Source organism: Lagenorhynchus albirostris, chromosome 3 (genome assembly GCF_949774975.1).
Source record: "Lagenorhynchus albirostris chromosome 3, mLagAlb1.1, whole genome shotgun sequence".
NCBI classification, from domain to species: Eukaryota; Metazoa; Chordata; class Mammalia; order Artiodactyla; family Delphinidae; genus Lagenorhynchus; species Lagenorhynchus albirostris.
The window spans coordinates 51,644,186-51,666,179 of record NC_083097.1 but is presented as its reverse complement, the minus strand read 5'-3'; the positions used below and the strand labels follow the sequence as shown (position 1 = coordinate 51,666,179).

General features: G+C 34.2%; 1 protein-coding gene across 1 annotated transcript in view; it reads left to right on the top strand.

The window, feature by feature from the left end:
* The window catches only part of ADAMTS6 (ADAM metallopeptidase with thrombospondin type 1 motif 6), a 266,740-nt gene that overhangs the window by 152,254 nt on the left and 92,492 nt on the right, over positions 1 to 21,994 (top strand). Inside the window, exons 10-11 of the mRNA XM_060143008.1 lie at positions 1,156 to 1,297; positions 12,773 to 12,880. Coding sequence (XP_059998991.1) covers positions 1,156 to 1,297; positions 12,773 to 12,880 — 250 coding nt within the window. The remainder of the gene's footprint in view (positions 1 to 1,155; positions 1,298 to 12,772; positions 12,881 to 21,994) is intronic.

Below are 21,994 nucleotides of genomic sequence, written 5' to 3'. Positions count from 1 at the left end.
GTATGGTTCAGTTTTTTAAAGGTATTTATTTGCTACTGTGCAAATATACATTTTTATTTAACAAATTTGCTTTTGCATTTTAAGAATATGATAAAATTTTAAGTGAATATGAAACATTATTATGCATGGTTCTTTCTTACTTACCTATAAATGAAAATTTGTACTGTCCTAAATAATAGTTGAGGAACTTCTACTTGTGAAATTATTTTCCTTTGGCAAAGTGGATGGAAAAGATTTGGAAAAAAAAACACAAGTGCTGGCACAATTGACAGGAATGTTGGAAAAAATTTTTAAATGTTGGCATAGGAATTCTTTAAAAATTCTAACTTACTCACATGTGAAATGAAAGTAAAAAAGCATCTGTCCTATTTTATGCACACTGACTAAATAAAAATGAACAATTATATTTAGCAAAGTATAAAGCTGTTTAAGATATTCTCTCTGGCTTTTGGCGATCTTTATGTTATTTGTTCCACTGAATTAAAATATTATGTTTGAGTGCAAGCATACTTTGAAAAGCAGAAATTATAGAGAGAGGAGAACATTCTCTTTTCCAACTCTGATGATCCTAGATGAAATATGAAATTTTTGAGAGACTAAACACTTCTAATATACTTGAGAGGACAACTTTGGATCTTGGCCTCATCTGTCATTCAGCCCATTTGTTATTGAAATATTTCAAGAAGCTTTGGACATGTCTTACCACAGCATCTCTTGTTCTGCCCAAGGTGGAAGTATATAGATTAGGTCTTTAAGGATCACAACCACAATTTTTTTTCCACATTTTATGTTTTTGATTCTACTACCAGATGTGGTTATATTTCCACTGAAAACAAACAAGAAGCTTAGAGCAGTATGAAATTGTTTTGATTCCTTCAGAAATTAGTTTAAATCAGTGTTTAAAGGCCAACATGACATTTTTAGATTGTTTTGTGAGATGCTTATATTGTGTCTTGGTGCTGGAAAAAAACTATTGGAGCTCTTACTCAAGTTTTAGTAAAGATATTCTATTTTGCCATATGATTATTTATTTGTAGAATATATTGTTTTTCATGCATCAATTATTAAAACAAAGAGCTCAACACATGGTTTCATAACTGTGATTGAAATAGTCCACAGTGTACCTAATTTCCTTTGATCCTTTATGTTGAACAGTTCAGGCCGTGGTACTTGCCTTGATAATGAGCCTCCCAAGCGTGACTTTCTTTATCCAGCTGTGGCCCCAGGTCAGGTGTATGATGCTGATGAACAATGCCGTTTCCAGTATGGAGCAACATCCCGCCAATGTAAATATGGGGTAAGAAGTCTTAATCCTTATGTTTAGTCATTTATATGTGTTTTTCATGACACAATTGTTAAGATGGAATTTTAATGAATGTAGTTTACTTCTGGTAACAGTATTAACACAAATATGGCCTTTAACACTGCTCTTTTTCTGATATAATTTGTACAATATCTATTTCTAAATGTTTGAGTAATCCTTAATTAGACAAGTTTCAAATGTCTTGTGAGGGTTCTGGGCAGAATTTTAAAATTTTCTAACGTATTCCTTTTTTAAGTTCTGAGTTTACAATACCAACTTATGTTTGTCTTTGAAATATTACGATTTTGAAACCTCCCTGACTCCCCACCTTTTCTGGTACTCTAATAATTGGGTTAAGGGCATTTTTACTTTGGCTAGGAGCCTTTATTTTAACTTATACTTTTAGTACTGAGTCATTTCAAGTTGCTTTATCCACTGCCCACATTCTAACACAATAACTGAGTGCGGACAAGATGACATTAACCCAAATAGAGAAACAAGGAAAATTGCTATGGAAAAAAATGGAGGTATAATGATTGACTCTTCTTGTCTGCCTAAAAAAGTCTCAGTGTCTATCTCAAAAAATGTAAAAAAAAAAATTCTTTTTTAAATTTCATAGAGAAATATTTCAGTGTCTAATATAGGAAGATGTTCATAGTAGATACACAATAAAAGCATGTTGAGTGAAAGAATAGGATTTTTAAATGAAGGGTTTGTCAAAAAAATTGAAAATATATTTAAAAAGCAAGTTTAAGGCTTAGTTCCAACTTTTACGCAAATAGTGTATTTAAAATCCCTTTTTAAAAATCATAACAATAAAAAGAATTAAGTTTTAAGGTAGTTAAGACTAAACAATATATGCGTTGTACTGTACCAATTATTCTTCTTGGGTACAGTACAAAAGAAAGTGATTCTTTAAAATATCCCTTGAATGACAAGTATATTGTTATTCCTAGTAGGCTTTGGCAGCACATTTTGTGCACTAGATTCAAATATTGTGTGCAACTATCTAAAGATCTAGAGCCTTGAGTAAAACTTTGGCATTTCTTGTCTCTCTGTGAAGAGTCTGTACTTGTTTCTTGTTTCTGTATGGTTTTAGTTTCTTTTTTCCCTTGGCTTGCTTTTTCCCTCAGAAAAAGTCAGTCAAACTTTAATCACAGTCTTTGTATATACTTGTAGCTTAGTAGGTTGAAATTCATGATCAAATGTGATTACAGATTTTCTGTTAGATTATTCTCATCTATGGTCTCTCATTTCTTTGTTAGCAAGTGAAAATGTTAATCTACGTTTAGTGCTATATATTACTAACAAAGTTTCTTGGGTTGTAACAGATTCTTTACAACCACTTACACCTCTTAAGCTTGTGCCTGAAAAATTGGGTTTACACAATTGACAGCACACACACACACACACCCCCAAAACACACGTGTTTTATCTGGATTATCCCTAAGATTTTAAATGATTCTAAATGCTACTTTAGAAAATAATAGTGGCTTGGAAGGTGAGAATCCAGACAGGTAAACAAGTCATACTTCTGATGGAAACTGGAGGGAAAAACAAACCAGCCCTGATTTAGATGTCTATCTGAGTGTAGTATCCTGAGATGAATGCTGAACACAAGCACTGGAGGTTTAGAAAAGCACTGTAGCCTTTTAGTGAGGAGATACATTTGGTGTTGAAGCATCATGAAATGATCCCTCTTTCAACTAGCAGGTCTCTAATGATGATGTCAGGGAAGATTTTAAACAATGATCTGCAGAACGACCCAGAACTGCAGCAGTGGTCAGCTTTCCATCTCCGTCATGTGGTCATTGTGGGGACTATCAATGACTACATCTGTAGTTATGAAAAATCTTGCCTGAATTCTTTGTGAGTAGGTTCATTAATATACATTTGGCAATTTACCAAATAGAGACCCAAAAATGAACCTATGCATATACGATCAACTGATTTTCAGTCAGGGTGCCAAGAATACACAATGGAAAAAGGATAGTCACTTCAATAAATGGCTTTGGAAAAACTGGACAGCCACATTCAGAAGAATAAAACTGGACTCTTATCTTACAACAGATGCAAAAATTAACTCAAAGTGGATTAAAGACAAATGTAAGACCCGAAACTATAAAACTACTAGAAGAAAATATAGGGGAAAATCTTCTTGATTTTGGTCTTGGCAGTGATTTCTTGATATGAAAAGCACAGGCAACAAAAGTAGATATAGACAAGTGGTACTACATCAAAATAAAACGCTCTGCACAGCAAAGGCAGTCAACAAAACGAAGAAGTGGTTTATGGAATTTGGAGAAATTATTTGCGAACCATATACCTGCTAACAGGTTAATGTCCAAAATGTATAAGGAACTCCTACAGTTTTAGCAAAAAAGCAAGTAATCCAATTTAAAAATGGGCAAAGGAACTGAATAGACATTTCTCAAAAAAGATGTACAAATGACGAACAGGTATATGAAAAGTTGCTAAACATCACTAATCATCAGGAAAATACAAATCAAAACTGCAATGAGATATCACCTTACACCTGTTAGGATGGTTATTATAAAAAGAAAAAAGATAACTAGTGTTCACAAGAATGTGGAGAAAAGAGAATTCTTATACACTGTTGGTGGGAATGTAAATTTGTGCAGCCACTGTGGAAAACAATATGGAGCTTTCTCAAAAAATTAAAATTAGAACTACCATATTATCTAGGATTCCTACTCCTGGGTGTATATACAGAGGAATTGAAGTCAGGATCTTTGAGTGTGTATTCTCATATTTATTGCAACATTATTCACAATAGCTAAGACATGGAAGCAACCTAAATGTTCATTGACCCCCAGCAGATTTTACTCAGCAACAACTTTTTACAGCAAACAGCAGCTAACTTGTTCTTGAAACCTTTAGAAAAAGAGTATGACAAGCATGCAAAGTGCTTTTCATTTACCTGGCACATGGCAGATATTCTATACACGTTTCCCTTTCCTCTGTGAATATCTATGTCATCCATGATACCATCCTATATAGCTGATATGCTAATAGTGCTTTAGGAGAATCTGAGCCATCTGTACTTTGGGGACCATGTTAAGATACTCTAAGGGTCACATTTTGACTCGTTCTCATCCTTCAATCTCAGCTCACATGCAGTTTCTCTTCAGAGAGATTTTCTCTCTGATCCATCTATATGCAAAGGCTTCTCCCATTTACTTACATTTATGCTCCCAGTTAAAGCATAAAGGAAATTATGCTTTTCATTTCCTTCATAGCACTTATTACAATCCATAATCATTTTGCTTATTTGATTGCTTGTTAATAGTTAAATGTGATCTTCTAGGTAAGGCCTTTCCTAACAACCTTATCTAAACTTGCGCATGCATGCATGCACACATGCACACACATACACAAACACACTCATTTCTTGTCATTTTTCCTTGCTTTATTTTAATCCTTACCATTTGTTACTTTCTAACATACTATGTATTTTACTTGTTCATCTTGCTTACTGCCTGCCTATTTATTCATGGCTATTTATAAAGTGAGTAGCACAATGCCTGCCTCATAATAGGAGCTCATAAAATATTTGGTGAATAAATGAGTGAGAAGAATTATCTGGCAAAGAGAGAGAGGAGTAAATTGATACAGCCACTATGGAGAACAATATGGAGCTTCCTCAAAAAACTAAAAATAGAACTACCATATGACCCAGCAATCCCACTACTGGGCATATACTCTGAGAAAACCATAATTCAAAAAGAGACATGTACCACAATGTTCATTGCAGCTCTATTTACAATAGCCAGGACACGGAAGCAACCTAAGTGTCCATTGATAGATGAATGGATAAAGAAGATGTGGCACATATATATACAATGGAATATTCCTCAGCTGTGAAAAGAAACGAAATTGAGTTATTTGTAGTGAGGTGGATGGACCTAGAGTCTGTCATACAGACAGACTCTGTCATACATACAGAGTGAAGTAAGTCAGAAAGAGAAAAACAAATACTGTATGCTAACACATAATATGGAATCTAAGAAAAAAAATGGTCATGAAGAACCTAGGGGCAAGACAGGAATAAAGACACAGTCCTACTAGAGAATGGGCTTGAGGATTTGGGGAGGGGGAAGGGTAAGCTGTGACAAAGTGAGAGAGTGGCATGGACATATATACACTACCAAATGTAAAATAGATAGCTAGTGGGAAGCAGCGCATAGCACAGGGAGATCAGCTCCGTGACCACCTAGTGGGGTGGGATAGGGAGTGGGGGAGGGAGATGCAAGAGGGAGGGGATATGGAGATATATGTATATATATAGCTGATTCACTTTGTTATACAGCAGAAACTAACACAACATTGTAAAGCAATTATACTCCAATAAAGATGTTTAAAAAAAGAGAGAGAGAGGAGAGAGGACCTTTGTGAAAACCATGAGGCTGTGTATTTGAAGAGCTGAGAGAAGGCCAGTGAGGCCGAAGCTCTCAAAGCAAGCATCATATACATGAGGCAAGAAAAGAGTAGGATCCAAATTACAGGCCATGTTAAGAATTCTAGGTTTTTAAGAGCAATGGAAAACTACTGAAAGATTTTTAATGAATGAAACCAAGATAACTTATTGATGTGCAGAGAATCACGGAATTTCAAAGACACATTATCTTAGGAAACAAATATGATTTTGTAATCTGGGAAAACCATATTGTAAAATTGATGACTTTTGTAAAGTGATCTATGTCCTCTTCCCTTCCCTTTTCTCTTCCCCTCCAAAAACACCCTACACAGAGTACTAAAGCAACTCTGCCACTGATAATACTCCCTTATAGCAATGCCCTTGTTTTTCTAGGGAATTGCAGATTTACTCTTATTTTATGGAAGGGTGCTGCTCCATAATTTTATGAAATGAATGGAGGTGTTTATGTACAGAAGTATGTGGGCTCCATAATTTTGACTTTAATATTGCAGAATCTCAGTGTATTGTGGTGGAAACAGAACATACAAAAAGAAAATATGACATTACTTTGGAAACTTTTAGACTTCTCATTCATTTTGAATCTTTCCAGAGGAAATATGTTTGTGGCAAGTGCTCTATTTTACTTACAGATCATTAAACTTTTTAATGTTTCTCTTCTACATACCTCAATTAAGTGATTAATGGTAGAATAATCTGTAAATGGCTAAGTGTACTACATTTGTTCCATACTTTAAGTTATGAGAGATTTTTAGGATCTAATATCAGACATGAAAGATCAAGGGAATATATATGTTTATATATAAAATTGGATTTATTAATTTATAGTAAGAAATGTAGCCTCTCTGTTTATATTCAGTCAACTGTACTGAAATCTGAACATTTTATTACCTAAGGAAGTCTACCCAGTAGACAAATTTATTATCAAAAGTTTTTTGGTAAGCATAGAATTAAAATACAGGATAGTATAAATTATTTTTATTTAACATATTAATTAATATCTTTAATAAGCATGCAATCAAGCTGTGTCTGCCTGAAGTATAGCTCTTTGGAGTAAGGGTAACCTGCTAAAGATAAGATATATTTGAGTTCTCTAATCAGGGTATTATCCCTGTGGAGTATACTTAAGACAGACCTCTTTTGTCTCTTAGACTCAGTTTTTAATGTTTTCATGGTTACTCCCTTTGTTTATTATTTTATCACTATCAATTAGCTAAGATTCAAGTAATTTTTGCTTTCTGATTGAGAATCATTCCAATAGAAATACTTTATTAGTCTTTTTAGGGTACTGTTGGCTACCTACCAAATTTTATTTTATTTTATTTATTTTTTTTGCGGTACACGGGCCTCTCACTGTTGTGGCCTCTCCCGCTGCGGAGCACAGGCTCCGGACGCGCAGGCTCAGCGGCCGTGGCTCACGGGCCCAGCCGCTCCACGGCATGTGGGATCTTCCTGGACCGGGGCATGAACCCGTGTCCCCTGCATCGGCAGGCAGACTCTCAACCACTGCGCCACCAGGGAAGCCCCCGAACTTTATTTTTAAGAGATGCAGATAACTTGGGAGAGGATAATAGTGAAATACTTAGAAGTACATATAAGGGAAGTTTAAAGAAATTGAGTTTGAATAGCCTGTGAAAAAGAAAGCTAAATGTTGGCTTCAAAATCACTTTCAGGCTTTGGAACATTTATTATAGTTTGATTCCTGGTAACAAATTGTTCTCCTTCCCCACCAAGAGCATAAAAAAACACAGTCACCTTAATTTTTACAGCTGGAAGGTTGTAGATTAGGTGGTAGGAAGAATTTCAAGTTATTAAATATTGAAATTTTGTACTGAGGGAGATTGTAGAATCACTTTTCTTGAGGATTTTAAGGTAGCATAAATATTCTACAATATGGTTTGATATGGGCTGAGGGAATAAAAGGTATGGAATTGTTTTAACACCTCAATATTCTTTTGGAGTCCAAACATATATATCAGGCATATACTTGACAAGAAGTTGACGTAATTTTTATTTTTCCTTGAATTTCAAGCCAAAATCATAGGTTCATAATCATTTGTGTTCTTAGAGATCAGTAGTTTTTACTCTGGGTTTGCTTCTTAGAAGTATTTTTTTAAAACAAGTTAATAATTTTTAACCCTTTCAAATTGATAATTAATTGTTTAATCTGCATTTCTAGATTAGTTTTTTGTTTATATATGTATATATGTGTGTGTATTTAATGTATATATAAAATACATATATAACAAAAAATATATATAGATATGATCTTTTTTTTTTTGCCTTTTTTAGGATCTCTTGCACTTAAATTACCCACGTAACAGGATTAACCTATTTAAAGCTGAAATAAGGGTGAAATATTCTCTTTCTTCAAATGACTACTAAATACCTGGAGTCAGGCCACAGGGTCACCATATGTTGGTTTTCAATTTTCCTTTGTGTGATACAATGATAAGTAACCTTTCTAATCACTGATGCTCCTTCTTGACTTCTTCAGTGCTCTGCTCTCCCCCTGGGCCATCATGATCCTTTATTCCGAATAGCTGTGGAGAGATATTACCTATAGGATAATGAGGACAAAGAGAATATTTCATATCCAGAAGCAAGGACCAAAGATGGCCTAGGCTTTAGGGTTTCCCAAGGACAGAAAATTTGTGTGTATATCTTTATTGATCTTTACAGTTGTTCAAAAAATTTAAAAAAAAAAACATCTAGCAATAAAAATGCCATTTTCTCTTCATATACTGTTTTACTTTCTTAATGATACAATAGTTGTGAAATGGTTTTGCGCTTTTATGATATTCCTTGCCCCCTTATGTAAACTGCAAATTTTAATTTTCCCAGGTAAATCAAAGGGCTTTTCTTCCCATTTTTTAGCATCATTTAATAGCTATAGTTACTTGAAAAGAATGGAAACATTAGAAAAGATAATCCTAATTTCTTTTATTGTACTGAAAGGGTCTTTGGCTGTAAAATAATCAACTATTTTATTCTGATCAAAGGAGCCTGAGTTCAGTTCTTTACAAAGTTATTTTCTGAATATCAGGTAAATTATTCTTCATTAGGTAATTACTTCAAAACCCTCTCTCTATATTTTTAATTATGATTTATACTTGCTAATATTTTCATTGTTATTAATGTTTGCAAACAGTGTCATTCATTTGAAAAATCAAATAGAATAGAAATCTGGAAGTTGATATTAAAATTTTAAATAAGTAGGAATGTTTTAACTGTCTTGTCTTTTGGAAGACCATGGAACACTTTTGAGGAGTATGTTAACAGTATCCTTAAGTGGTGATGTTACATTTAGAAGTTCCAATAATAATAATGTATAAGTTGGTGCCTAAGTTCATATATTGAATGGATATATTATGAATTAGTACATAATAGTCTTAATTTGAGATATCGTCCTTTAAAATACGGGTAAAGGGTAGAAGGATATTACAAACATTTAGTGAGTTTTTGTATTATGTTAAAATACAAGTAAACCTTTACTAATCAGCCTTAATTGGCCAATGACTTTATTCAATTTTGATACATTTAAAAGAAACTGAAAGTAGCTTAATTGTGTGGAGATATTTTGGGCATTGATATCAGACAGCTGATTCAAATCCAGATTTAGTTAGGATTGAAGCAAATTGCTAAGTCTTTCTGAACCTAAGTTTCTCATGATTTCTAAGATAAGAAGATTGTCATGATGATTAAATGAGATACAAAGATGCCTAGCACAGTAATTAACAGTATACCCTGAAAAAATGTTAGTTTCTTTCTTTTTTTTCCTGCCTACAACATTGCTGCTAAGAGGTTATTTAGTGTATGCTGGAGTATCTCCAGTGATGGGAAATTTCAGTTTTATCTTATGATTGTTCAGGTCTGACTTTTGGAAGATTTTCTGTACATTGAACTGAAATCTGCATAGCCCCCAGCTTTTTTAAACCTTTTATCCCCAGTTTTATTGAGAAATAATTGACATAGATCACTGTATAAGTTTATGGTGTACAGCATGATGGTTTGATCAACCATGGTCTAGGATCTAGCAGTTTAGAGAAAGAAGGGTATTTCTGAAAGTATGAAATTGTTCTCAGATTCTTTCAGGAAGTGTACCTCTTTCTCGGTAAGAAATAAAATTTTCTTGTTTTTTGTCTTCCAAGAGAATATTTTTTATCTTGGGATTCTTAATTGGGGTATCAAAATCTTTCTGCGGTACGCGGGTCTCTCACTGTTGTGGCCTCTCCCGTTGCGGAGCACAGGCTCGGGACGTGCAGGCTCAGCAGCCATAGCTCACGGGCCTAGCTAGCCGCTTTGTGGCATGTGGGATCTTCCCGGACCGGGGCACGAACCCGTGTCCCCTGCATCGGCAGGCAGACTCTCAGCCACTGCGCCACCAGGGAAGCCCCTCAAAATCTTTCTTAACCAAGTTAAAATTCTAGATGAGAGATCTATTTGAAAACTCTTCAGAGTCTTCTCCCAGACTAGCTTAACATCTTGAGAGTGTTTCCCATCCTTAGATTTCTAGTCCCATACTTTAAACAGCAATCTGAGAGAACTTAATGCCCTAGCAGAATTCAAATCCCCGAGAGCCCACTAACATAATAAAATCTTTTAAAAGCAAGAATCAAACTTTCAAAATGTGTCATTCCCTAAAGGATAAGAGGGCTTTATCAGAGGACTGTATTGTGAATCTTGAGATTAAAGTTTTGGAAAGAGTATCTTGAGCACTTGCCATTTTGGGTAGAGATTTTCAAGGCATTTTTGGAAAATAGAGTTTCTATAACTTGACTAAATAGTGTGTTTTCCTAATAGGTTCTATGAATACTGTCCTTTTCAATGATAGAATTTTCATTGCATAGTTCTGTCTAAAGAAACTTTAGGCTTCTTTTACTTCTGTCTAAAGTAATCATAAAATATCAAGAGGATGGTCCAGGATTATGGATAATTTTGTTAGCAATTTCCTAATACATTGTCCTAGCAATGCGTCTCTGTTTTTGTGAACATATTTCTCTTTGAATATGAATATTTTTGATACATGGGATAATATTTTAAGAGCTTAAAATGGTAATCCTACTGCTTTTAAAATAAACTAAGAGAATATATTTAGGAACATATAGTAAGAAACCATCTCCTATAGAAAAGGAAGAATAAAGTAGTATAAATAACATTCTCTTTAAACAGAAACTGAAGCTTTGAAAGAAAGAATTTGTAATACCTTGGACTGTAAGAACAGGAAAGTTTTATCTTTATATTATGATCCACAGCACATGTTTTTCTTTTCTGATGTTTTAACTTTATTCTAGCTCAGTAGTTCTCCACATGGAATTTAAAGCAGATGAATAAATTAGATATGATATATAAATTTTGAAAAGTATTTTAAAAGTCTAATATAAATTTTATGTCTCTTTCTCTGCCTGGTGGAGTGGAGCACCCTAAAGAGGGGCCCAAATAGATTCTTTCCTTTTGCTATACTCTGTGAGGCATCTCCATTTGTAGTAATGGTTAACCAGTGAATTCAGTGTTACCGCTATATTTCTGAATTGTGTTTATGTGACATAAATTCTTTTTTAAAATTTTTAATTAAGATATAATTGACAAATAACATAATGTTAGTTTCAGTTTACAACATAATTATTCAATATTTGTATATATTGCAAAATGATCACAACAATAAATCTAGTTAATACCTATCACAATACACAGTTACAGACTTTTTTCTTGTGATATGTGGCATAAGTTCTTACAATTATGTTTTGAGAATAAAAGGGCAGTTGGGGAATAATAGCAATAGAATTGAATGTTGTATATAAATGTGTCTTTACATTCAAGATCAATATATTTTGCGCTTCCCTGGTGGCGCAGTGGTTGAGAGTCCGCCTGCCGATGCAGGGGACACGGGTTTATGCCCTGGTCCAGGAAGATCCCACATGCTGTGGAGCGGCTGGGTCCGTGAGCCATAGCTGCTGAGCCTGTGCATCCGGAGCCTGTGCTCCGCAGCGGGAGAGGCCACAGCAGTGAGAGGCCCGCGTACCGCAAAAAAAAAAAAAGATTAATATATTTTTATTGCAAATATGTATTTTTTACTTAATGGTTCCAGTTTAAATTAAAAGCCTTTAATATCAGTAATGATGCTAGTCGACAATCATATATAACAATAAACTGAAAAATTTGAGTATTTTCTTCAAAGCAATCTGTGTTTTGGCTGTTCAAAGACTTTACTTTGGGATATGTTGGACAGCTTATTTTAAAATCTGATAGATTAATATAAGTGTGAACAAAATGAGGTATTTTATATTGCCAACATTACAATAAGTGTAATTCTCCCATGGTGAGGTGGGATAATGAGAAATCATAATAAAGAAGACAAAACAGCGCCAAATAACATCTGAAATATATCAGTTATGGAAATGGCACATAAATAGCAGCATTTGTTCAAAACCAAATTTCCCTTTCATGAAAGTGGGCTACATTGATGAACTAAAAATAACATTGCTAGATTGTTCTTTAGGCATTTATGAATTTTATAAATCACTTCCTGTCCATTCCCGTAGTGTCTCTCTTTCTCTCTTTTTAAAAAATACACTTTATTTGAATATTTCAGTAGGACTAGGAAATCACCTACTTGGCCACTCTATTAGTAATTGGAAAGTTTGTGCTATTGTATATTTTGGGGAGTAATAAACATATATTTCCTTTCTACATATTCATTCTTTCTCACTACTCTTCTCTATTAATGAAATTTCTGCACATTATTTTAAAAAGATTCTAATCAGTATTAAAAACTAAGATATACTTTATCCACTGAAATAAGAATCATAAAGACAAATATTAAAATGATTTTGTGAAACGAGTAACCTACCTTCCAGAAGGACCACCTGCAAAATCCTCATCTATGATGCTTCAACAACAGCAAGAGACAAGTAATGCTTAGTATTGCTTATATACTATGGGTATTTTTATAAAAGAGTGGACATGATTTTAGTCTCTACTTCTGATCAACTTGCTTTTGCCTTCTTTCCTAGGAAGTGTGTAGAGAGCTCTGGTGTCTCAGCAAAAGCAACCGCTGTGTCACCAACAGTATTCCCGCAGCTGAGGGAACACTCTGTCAAACTGGGAATATTGAAAAGGGGGTAAGCTCAAATGATTCATTAGCTATTTAACATGTAGACTAAACTGATAAATTTCTGGTGTTGATATTCAACCACTAGGGAATAATGCATACTAATTAAAATGTGCTTGAGAAAATAATAAATTCCTAGCCTAATGAATTATCTTGATATCTGCAAATATGTATTGTTTAGGAAAGTATAGTGAGCATTTTCTCGGTCAGTTTCACCTTTCTATATGTATACGTTTGAGTTATATTTGCACAAAAACGTTCAACAACAATCTTATTTAATAGAGTCTGTTTAGTCATATGTCTGTTTTTTTTCCGACAGTATCCAAGAAAATTATGTGATCCTAAAGTAGATTTTATAACTATGGTCTAATGAGTCACTTTTAAATTGCAATGTGAGAGAAAGATCTAGTAGTAGAAGAATAGTTAATTTATTGAGCATAGAAATTGTTGCTAAATAATTTTCAGTTTCATCAGCCTAGTTTTCAAAAACTATAATTATTAAGAAATGTTCAAACAGATAAGAATATTTTAGCCTATTCCTGAAATTCTTTAGGAATTGCTATATATGTGGATTCTAAAATTTATTGCTATGGCCTGAATTTACAACAATAACGACACTGTCATCTGTTCTCAGTTCTGACTTCTTCCATGTTAGTTGGGCTAGTTTCAAAAAAGATTACACTGAATTTCAGCTTGCAATCTGACGTTTAAATAAAAAGAATGAAAGCTTTTGGGCAGCTGTCACAGTTTATTAATCCTTGCTGACGGCTTCATTCGGGACCCATGACCTAGTGCCATGTTGATGGCTTTTCCATGCTGAGTTTGGAAATGTTGGTAAATTATGCTAAATGTATGAATTGATAGGGTCATTTTTTAAAGATTAAGGATCTTTTTTTGAAACTTTTATAAGTAGCCAATAAAAATACAGAGACCTTCACACACTACCAAGAATTCCTTGCTTTTTTTCATAGATGTAATAGAAAATATTAGGAACTGCATTCTTGAAACAACAATCTGGGTTTATTTTGGAACCAACAATTCTTGTCAACGACAAGTAGCAATTTTTTTTTCTTTTTTTTTTTTTTTTTTACAAGTAGCAATTTACATCAATCTGTACTTCGAAGAAATACACAACTATAAGGGGAAAGTCACAGTGAGAATCTGGTTCTTTATTTGCCACTGATTGATTATTATTATTGTGATCTATACCAATCAGCCACTGTTTCTATTTGCCTGTAATAATACTATTACTAGGCCTGATGGATCTTTTTATTTTACTTTATTGTTTAACCCAAAGCACAAAGAACTCATTCTTTTAAACCTCAGAGCTCTCCTGAAAGCATTGTATAAACTATATAATCACTCTAAATAGGTAAACAACAAGTAGTGGCTATCTGAGAACACAGAACTCAACTCAATCATCTTTATGGTAAACACGTATTTAATATCTTAACATTTGTGCTTAATAGCAGGGCTCTGGAATGTCATATCTTACAGCTTATGTGCATATATTTGACAGAGATGACATTTACATGCCAATTACAATTTTGAAGGCTACTTAGAAAATGCTCAAAATAATATCAAAGCTGACAGTATTGAATTTAAATTTAGATAAGCGAATAGAAGGGAAATGTAATTACTTCTAAGCATAAATAAGAATAAGCACAGACAAGAAAACGTGAAGAAAATGGGGCAGAAATGTATTTGATTTCTAAAGATTCACTTTCTTAATCTAGGCTAATGGTTGTCAACTTTTTGATCCTTAAACCGTTTATTCAAATGCATTCTACATAATCCTGAGATATACATTTGAAAAAAATGGAAAAGCTCGGGTTAAAAGAACCCCTTGGCTGCCTCCTTACCCTGTCCTTAGAATCTTGTCAGCTTCCAGCATATCTTGGCACAGCATCTTGGGCTCCATGAAAATCTATTTAAGAACTTGGAAGCGTAGCAAAGTTTGTATACCAAGAGGTCATTAATATTCACAACATTAGAGTGTAGTTTCGTAAAGGCGATACATTGGATTTCATCATCTCAAATTAATTTACGAAACAAATCTTAGCCATTCTTCCAGAGGCATGGAAGGTCTGTAGACAGATTCAGGATAGGACTAGGAGGTTTTTAAATGAATGAATGAATGAAAATAACAAATACACATGCAGACTCCTAGAAAGAAAAAGGACAGAGTACTAGGAGAAGACACTCAAAATATCCCTATCATTAACTTTGAATTTATAAAAAGGCTTTCAAAGAACTAGATCAACTTACATTTTTAAGGGAAAAAGAATATAAAGAACTATTCATGTGAGCTGAGCACTTCATTATTTTTAACTTATTTTTTAACTAACTGCATATGCCGTGTTATCTATTCATGAATTTTCGTTGTTGCTGCTTTTTTCCTTAAGAGAGAAGCATGTTTACTATTGACAAATGCGGATTTTCCTCTTAAGGCTATACCTATTTGGATCTTAAACAAGAGCCCAGAATTTTGACTCAAACCAAAACAGTCATGCAAACACTTAATGACAAAATTAAAGTGAAATTTTCTGTTGGTCTGGTCAACTTTGTGTGGCTAGTCTGTGTTCTTGCCATCTATAAATAGTTGACATTATCAGTAATAATGATGATAATATAATGAATAGTTTTATTTTTTATTAAATTTATTTATTTTATTTATTTATTTTTGGCTGCGTTGGGTCTTCGTTGCTGCGCACAGGCTTTCTCTAGTTGAGGCAAGTGGGAGATACTCTTCATTGCGGTGCGCGGACTTCTCATTGCAGTGGCTTCTCTTGTTGCGGAGCATGGGCTCTAGGCACGTGGGATTCAGTAGTTGTGGCGCACAGGCTCAGTAGTTGTGGCTTGTGGGCTCTAGAGCAGCAGGCTCAGTAGTTGTGGCACATGGGCTTAGTTGCTCCGTGGAATGTAGGATCTTCCTGGACCAGGGCTCGGACCCGTGTCCCCTGCATTGGCAGGCAGACTCTTAACCACTGCGCCACCAGGGAAGTCCGATGATAATGAATAGTTTTATACTTACACTATGCCGGGCACATATTTGTTCTGTTTACTACTGACAAAAATCCTATAAGGTGGGTACTGTTTTAACTCCATTTTACAGATGAAGAAAGTGAGACTTGAAAGCCTAGGATTACATAGCAATTTAATAGTAGAGCTGAGATTCCAGCCTGGGTCTTTCTGATTCCAAAGAGGAAAACTTTACCCCCTCTATACTGCCTCTGATTATACTTTACTTTCAGGTGGGAAATTGTGTAGAATAAAAAGCAGATTTTCATTGTCACAGGAATAGTGAGTCACTGAGCCTGAGATGGGTTAACAATATGTTTTACCCTTTATTACTAAGTGTATTTTTCATTTGTTTACCTGTAACAGTTTGTTACCTCTGGAATCACGATAAAAAAGGCACCCAGACAGAACGTTGAGCTAAGAATATATGATAGTGTTAAAATTGGCAAAATAATGAATCTCCACTTTAAAATGAGAGAAAATCTATTTTTACATATTTCATAGAGATATTGTGAGGATGGAATGAGATAATATCTCAGTGAGCTTTTTGTTGCCTTCCTCAGAGGGATGGTGTTAATTTATATTACTAGAGCATCATCATTACTTTTCATTATTATGTGCCAGCCTTAGATGATGGTGGGCAGAAAATTCTTTGCCAGACTGTCTTAACTGGCAGTAATGAGCATAACAGACTATAAGCATGAATTTGTGTGTCTCAGAAGCATGAATGGTATATCCACGACCTCTGATCTTAACTCTGAATTTCAAAACTACTCTCATCAGAAGGAACAAGAAAGAACCTACATCCTGTCTAGCCAGCAGGATAAAACCAAAGCTGCTCATAGCTTTTTGAATAAATCTTTTTTTAAAAGGTTGGGGGGAGGGGAGAAATATGGCTCAAGTGATAGCATAGACATATCCAGAGGACTGGATCCACAATGATCTCGTCAAACTCTGGCTGCAAAAGATATGGGATCTTTGCCCGGGGGCGCAGTTCCACAAATGTTCCATGTAAGTATGGGAACTGTTCCATGCACATTTAGCAGATGGAGTAAGAAATATGGCCAAAAAATTAAAAACTGATCTTTGCGTGAGTCCTGGGGGGTCTGACATCGCTATTACAGCCATTGGATGTTTGCCTGAATAAGCCATTCAAGGACTGAATAAGAACCATATGGTCTGAATGGATGTGCTCAGGGACAGTAGCATTAACCAAAGGAGGAAATTTGATGAGCCCAGACAGTGTGCTGGTACTGTGTGTCCATGGGTCACGCTTCTACAAATCAATCAATATAACTTTCAGCCAAAAGAACTTTTCTTAGACATGGCATCAACAATAGCCCTTTGGACAGAAATCGGAGGGATACCATATTTGATGAAATGGTAAACAAAGATCTACACTATAAAAACTCTGATAGCAGTGTTGGCATTATTACTGAACGGGATATTAAGGATAATCAAAACCCAGTCCAAGCTCTGATGGTGACCACAAAGAAGGTTTCAAATACTTGGTTTATTGCCAAGAGATTGATTTAATGATTCTACAAGCCCCAATTAGAGACATAACCCAGCATTTGGGCTTACATATACATGACATTGATTCCTAATATTTTTGCATGGGAAACACGGGGCTGGATTAGAATAGGATTATTACATGCCCTTCTAAAGCACTGGATATATAATAGGACATTTGCAGCTTTAGATCTTAATTCATTTAAAGTAGAATGTAAAATGTTTTGACTGAGTCCCAAACTATAAACACAAGAAGTGAAGAAAGAATGACTCTTCCAGTTGCTCTAGAAATTTAAATAGTATGGGATGACAAGTTCTGATTTAGAATTTCGGCTGAAATAAACTTTAGCATTCCCGCACCTGCAGAGCAGAAAGATAAGGCTTTTAATAGCACTGTGCTCCAACTCTCAGCTTTTCTGATTTAGGAAGAATGTTCTATATTGAATCACCAATATCACTTCCTTTAAAATCTTAGGATTTCCTTAGAGGTATCTTATTCCAGATGCTGCCTAGACCCAGTGCTGGCAGTGGTACAAGATCTACCATAATCACATCCTAAAATATATCTAGTTTTAAAAAATTATTTAAAAATACTGTATATATACTCATTTTGAAATTTTCCTTTGTAGAATTCTGACAAATTTTCAAAGTTAGATTTTTTGATTTATAATATATCTTGCTTAAGACAATTCCCTGATGGAGATCATGAAATTCAGTGGCCTAACAGAAAGAGATGTTGTTTAATGATTAATAAGTGTTTCTTAAGAAAATAAGTGTTTCACTAGAATATATCATCTTTCTAGATAGTTTTAAAGACATATTTCTTTTATTTAGAAGGAATGTGAAAAGCAAGAATGGGCAATATGAATTTTTATTTTTGAATGCGATAGTTTCACTTCTTTCACCTTTCTGAATCTGGTTAAACACACCTGAATTAGCAAAAAGAAAGCCAGATTTATCCAATTTATCTGGATCATTTAGGCTATAGTAATATGACTGATATTTAGAATAGTCCAAAATCACTAGATTGGATATAACCCTTGGGAATAAAGATTAAAAACTAGTTTCCATCTGAATATTGAACTCTTCTAGTTTAAGACATGAAGTAAAATTCTATGCCTATGGAAATAGACCTTTTACAGTTTGGCACCTTTAGATTTAAAAAAAAGGGTAAAAATAGAAAATACAAAACTCAAAATTCTCACCTTTAATGTGCTTGTAGGATTTTATACTTGAATCTACTTTATTTGGTATAATCCAATTATATTAATTATGACTTACATTAAAATCTTAGTATATATTGGTTAATATAGTCATCTAGAAAATTAGCCCAAATAACTGGATTCACCTGAAGTTCCCTATAGGTTTCTAAAAAAACTTATTAAGTTAAATAAGTTTCTTCTCTTAAAATCATGTACTACATCAAGATACTTAATACTACCAGAAGGAGAAGTAGCAAAAATTCCAAGGAGATCCTTTCCTATAAACACAAGGTGAGGGGAAAGCACAAAAGAACATTTTGCTAGAGAGCAAAATTAAACAAGTTGTTTGATAGATTTTTAACTTGAGGGTATGTCTGTATAGAACTAATTTCTGTAGTCATCCTAATCCAAATCATATTATAATCAAAAACTAAAGTTAGTCCCCATTTTGTAGTCAGGGAAACTAAAGAAAAGAAACAAATGACTTGCTCTGGACCAAAGAAAGATATTGCTAGAATGAGAACTCAAGTTTGTAACACAGGATACCCACAGACTGAAGTCATCCCCACACAGACTGAGTTGTTAATTAGTTGTTAAACTAGACACTAGTCTCTTGTCAGCTGCTAAATGACTGATACTTATTATTATGAATTCTTCATTCTTTACCCATTAATCTATGTTATTTAACTTTCTGATATAATTGTCTATTATAACTCTATGGAATAGATATAATCAATAGCATAAATTTATGCAGTAAAAGGTTTTAGCAAACCACATATAGAATACTACTGCTCTATAGATATTAACTAATGGTAAGAACTGAGCAACATTTTACAAACTGAATATTTGTATTTATCTTTTACCTTCAGAATAAGTTTTAAAAGGAAAACAAGAGAATTTATGTGAGTTCTTTCCCTGTGCTACATTTTGTGTGCATCTAGGACACATGTAAAACAATATTATTAAATACTTTAGAATCTACATCTTTCAGTGTTTTTGTGACCTTCACAGTTTTGTCTCCTGAAAAATGCAAAAACTGAGAGTTTTTTCCTCTACTAATTATAAGAATACTCAAGGAGGTATGAAATAACATGTGGTTGTATACTTGCAGCTAAGTGGGTTTTTTAAAAAATCTCTAGTGTTATTTTGTATTTTAGGTAGTAAAAACAGTTCAGTAAAATATACTAATGTATTCTTTAATGTCTTCAAATATGTAATCCTGCACATCCAATTGATTTTTTTTCCACTTGTTTTTTGTGTGTATTTGGACAGCTAATCCTTTTCTGCCAGTAAGTGACCTTGGGCAAGTCAACCTCCTTCAGGTTCTGCTTTCCTCATGTGAAAAAATGAAGTGCTTAGACCACATGAATTCTAAAGCCTCTTTGAGCTTTAAGTACAGCTCTGTGATTATGTAAAATAAATGTAAAATCAAATTTTATTGTTATTTGAAATCAGTAATGCTAAGTTTCCAACTTGAAGAAAATAGGCAAATTTTAAGATTTGGAATTTTTTAGTATTAAGTGTCATTAATTGAAACCACAGGAAAAGACAGTAATTGCTGGTAAATACTACATTGCTCAGTTACTCTCATAGGTGCAGGCATAAATATTCTTACACATAGCTACTTGTAATAACAAAAATGTAAAACTGGAGATTATTTGGTCCACTGTTGTGACTTTTATATAGATGAAAATCTAACGCAATTGGTATATCATTATGCACATGGTTGGTCTTCAAGATCACTTAGGTAAATCATAAGCTGGCAGCTGGAACATTCTCCCTCTCACATGTACATTATTAGCAGCCCTGCTCCCAGAGTTGGTACTGTATTATCAGTTCAGCCAACTACCTCTGCTTCATCATTTTGGACAGATGATTTTCTTTTTCTTCATGGTAATTTTTGTTGCCCAAAACTTGTAATCTTTTTTAATGTCCTACTTTAATATTTATTAGATTTAGGGTCAGAATGTTTGGTCTTATAGCCAACCACATTTTGACTTCCTCTTGCCTAATTACTTAGCACTTTTCTTAAGAAGTCCTTTATGTTGTTACAACTACTGTAATATTCTCTGAGTGCCAACTACCAGGGAAGCAAAGATGAATATGACTATCTTTACCCTCCAGTATCTCCAGTTCCTTCCTGAAATGTAGTAACCAAAACAGGACACAGGATTCTATAATTTAATGTATTCATTCATTCAATAAAGTTTTGTTGCATATCCACTACATTCTAGGCACTGTTCTAGACATTCAACATTTCCAATTAGAACATTCTGTGATGATAGAAATGTTCTGTATCTGCTCTGTCCAACATCATAGCCGCTAGGCCACATGTGGCTGTGGGAGCCCTAGAAATGTAGCTAGTGGGTCTAAGGAACTGACTTTTTAATTTTAATTAATTTAAATTTGAACAGCCACATTTGGCTCTCAAGGCTTTTACATACTAAGGAGAGGAGACAATAAAAATAATAAGGAAGTAATCTGAGAAATAAATAGGGTGATTTAAAGTAGGTGTAAGAGGGGGCTAAAACAGGAGGATGTAATCTCTATACATCCTGGAGTCGGGGGAGGGGAGGGTGGAAGGGATAGTGAAGTACAACCACTTCAGAATAAGAGTGATCAAGGAAAGACCTCTCTGATTGAGTGACACCTGACCTGAGACCAAACGATGAGAAGACAATATAAGGAATCTGAAGATTATTCCCAGGAGGACCAGCAAATGCAAATGCCCTGAGGAGAGAACAGGTTTAGTGTATGGAGGAAAAGAAATAAGGCCAGTGTGTCTGGAACATTCTGTACCAGAAAGAGAATAAGGCTGGAGAAGGAGGCAGAGGCTAGGTCACAAAGGCCACCGTTGACCAGAGTTAAGGGAAGGAGGAAACCACCACAGTCTTTTAAGCCAAAAAGTGACATAATGCCATAATATGTTTTTAAAAGAGCTCTCTGATAGCTCGCTGGAGAATAGGTTGATTATACATAGAAGAAAGTGAGGCAGGGGGACCAGATAACAAGCTGATCTATTTGCTAGTTTGGTCTAGAGTGGTAGTAGTACAAATGGTGAAAGTGAAAGAATTCTGGATATACAGAATTAATATAATAAACTGATTACTTTCAAAGCATCACATGTCATAATCCCTTTACATTTTAATATAATGGTTGAATTTTTATTTAACAATCTAACATTGCTGACAGTTACTCAACTCTAATAATGTTCCCTATTGTTATTCATATAAACAAATGACTTTCATAGCATCAGTATGGTTCATCAAATTTTGATAACTCAGAAAAATGCACCAATAAAAGCCTAGCCTAATGCTTGGTTTTAAAAAAAATCATTTTTACCAATTCTGCAAATTAGATTTATCATGTTAGAGTTATGAGCTGATTAT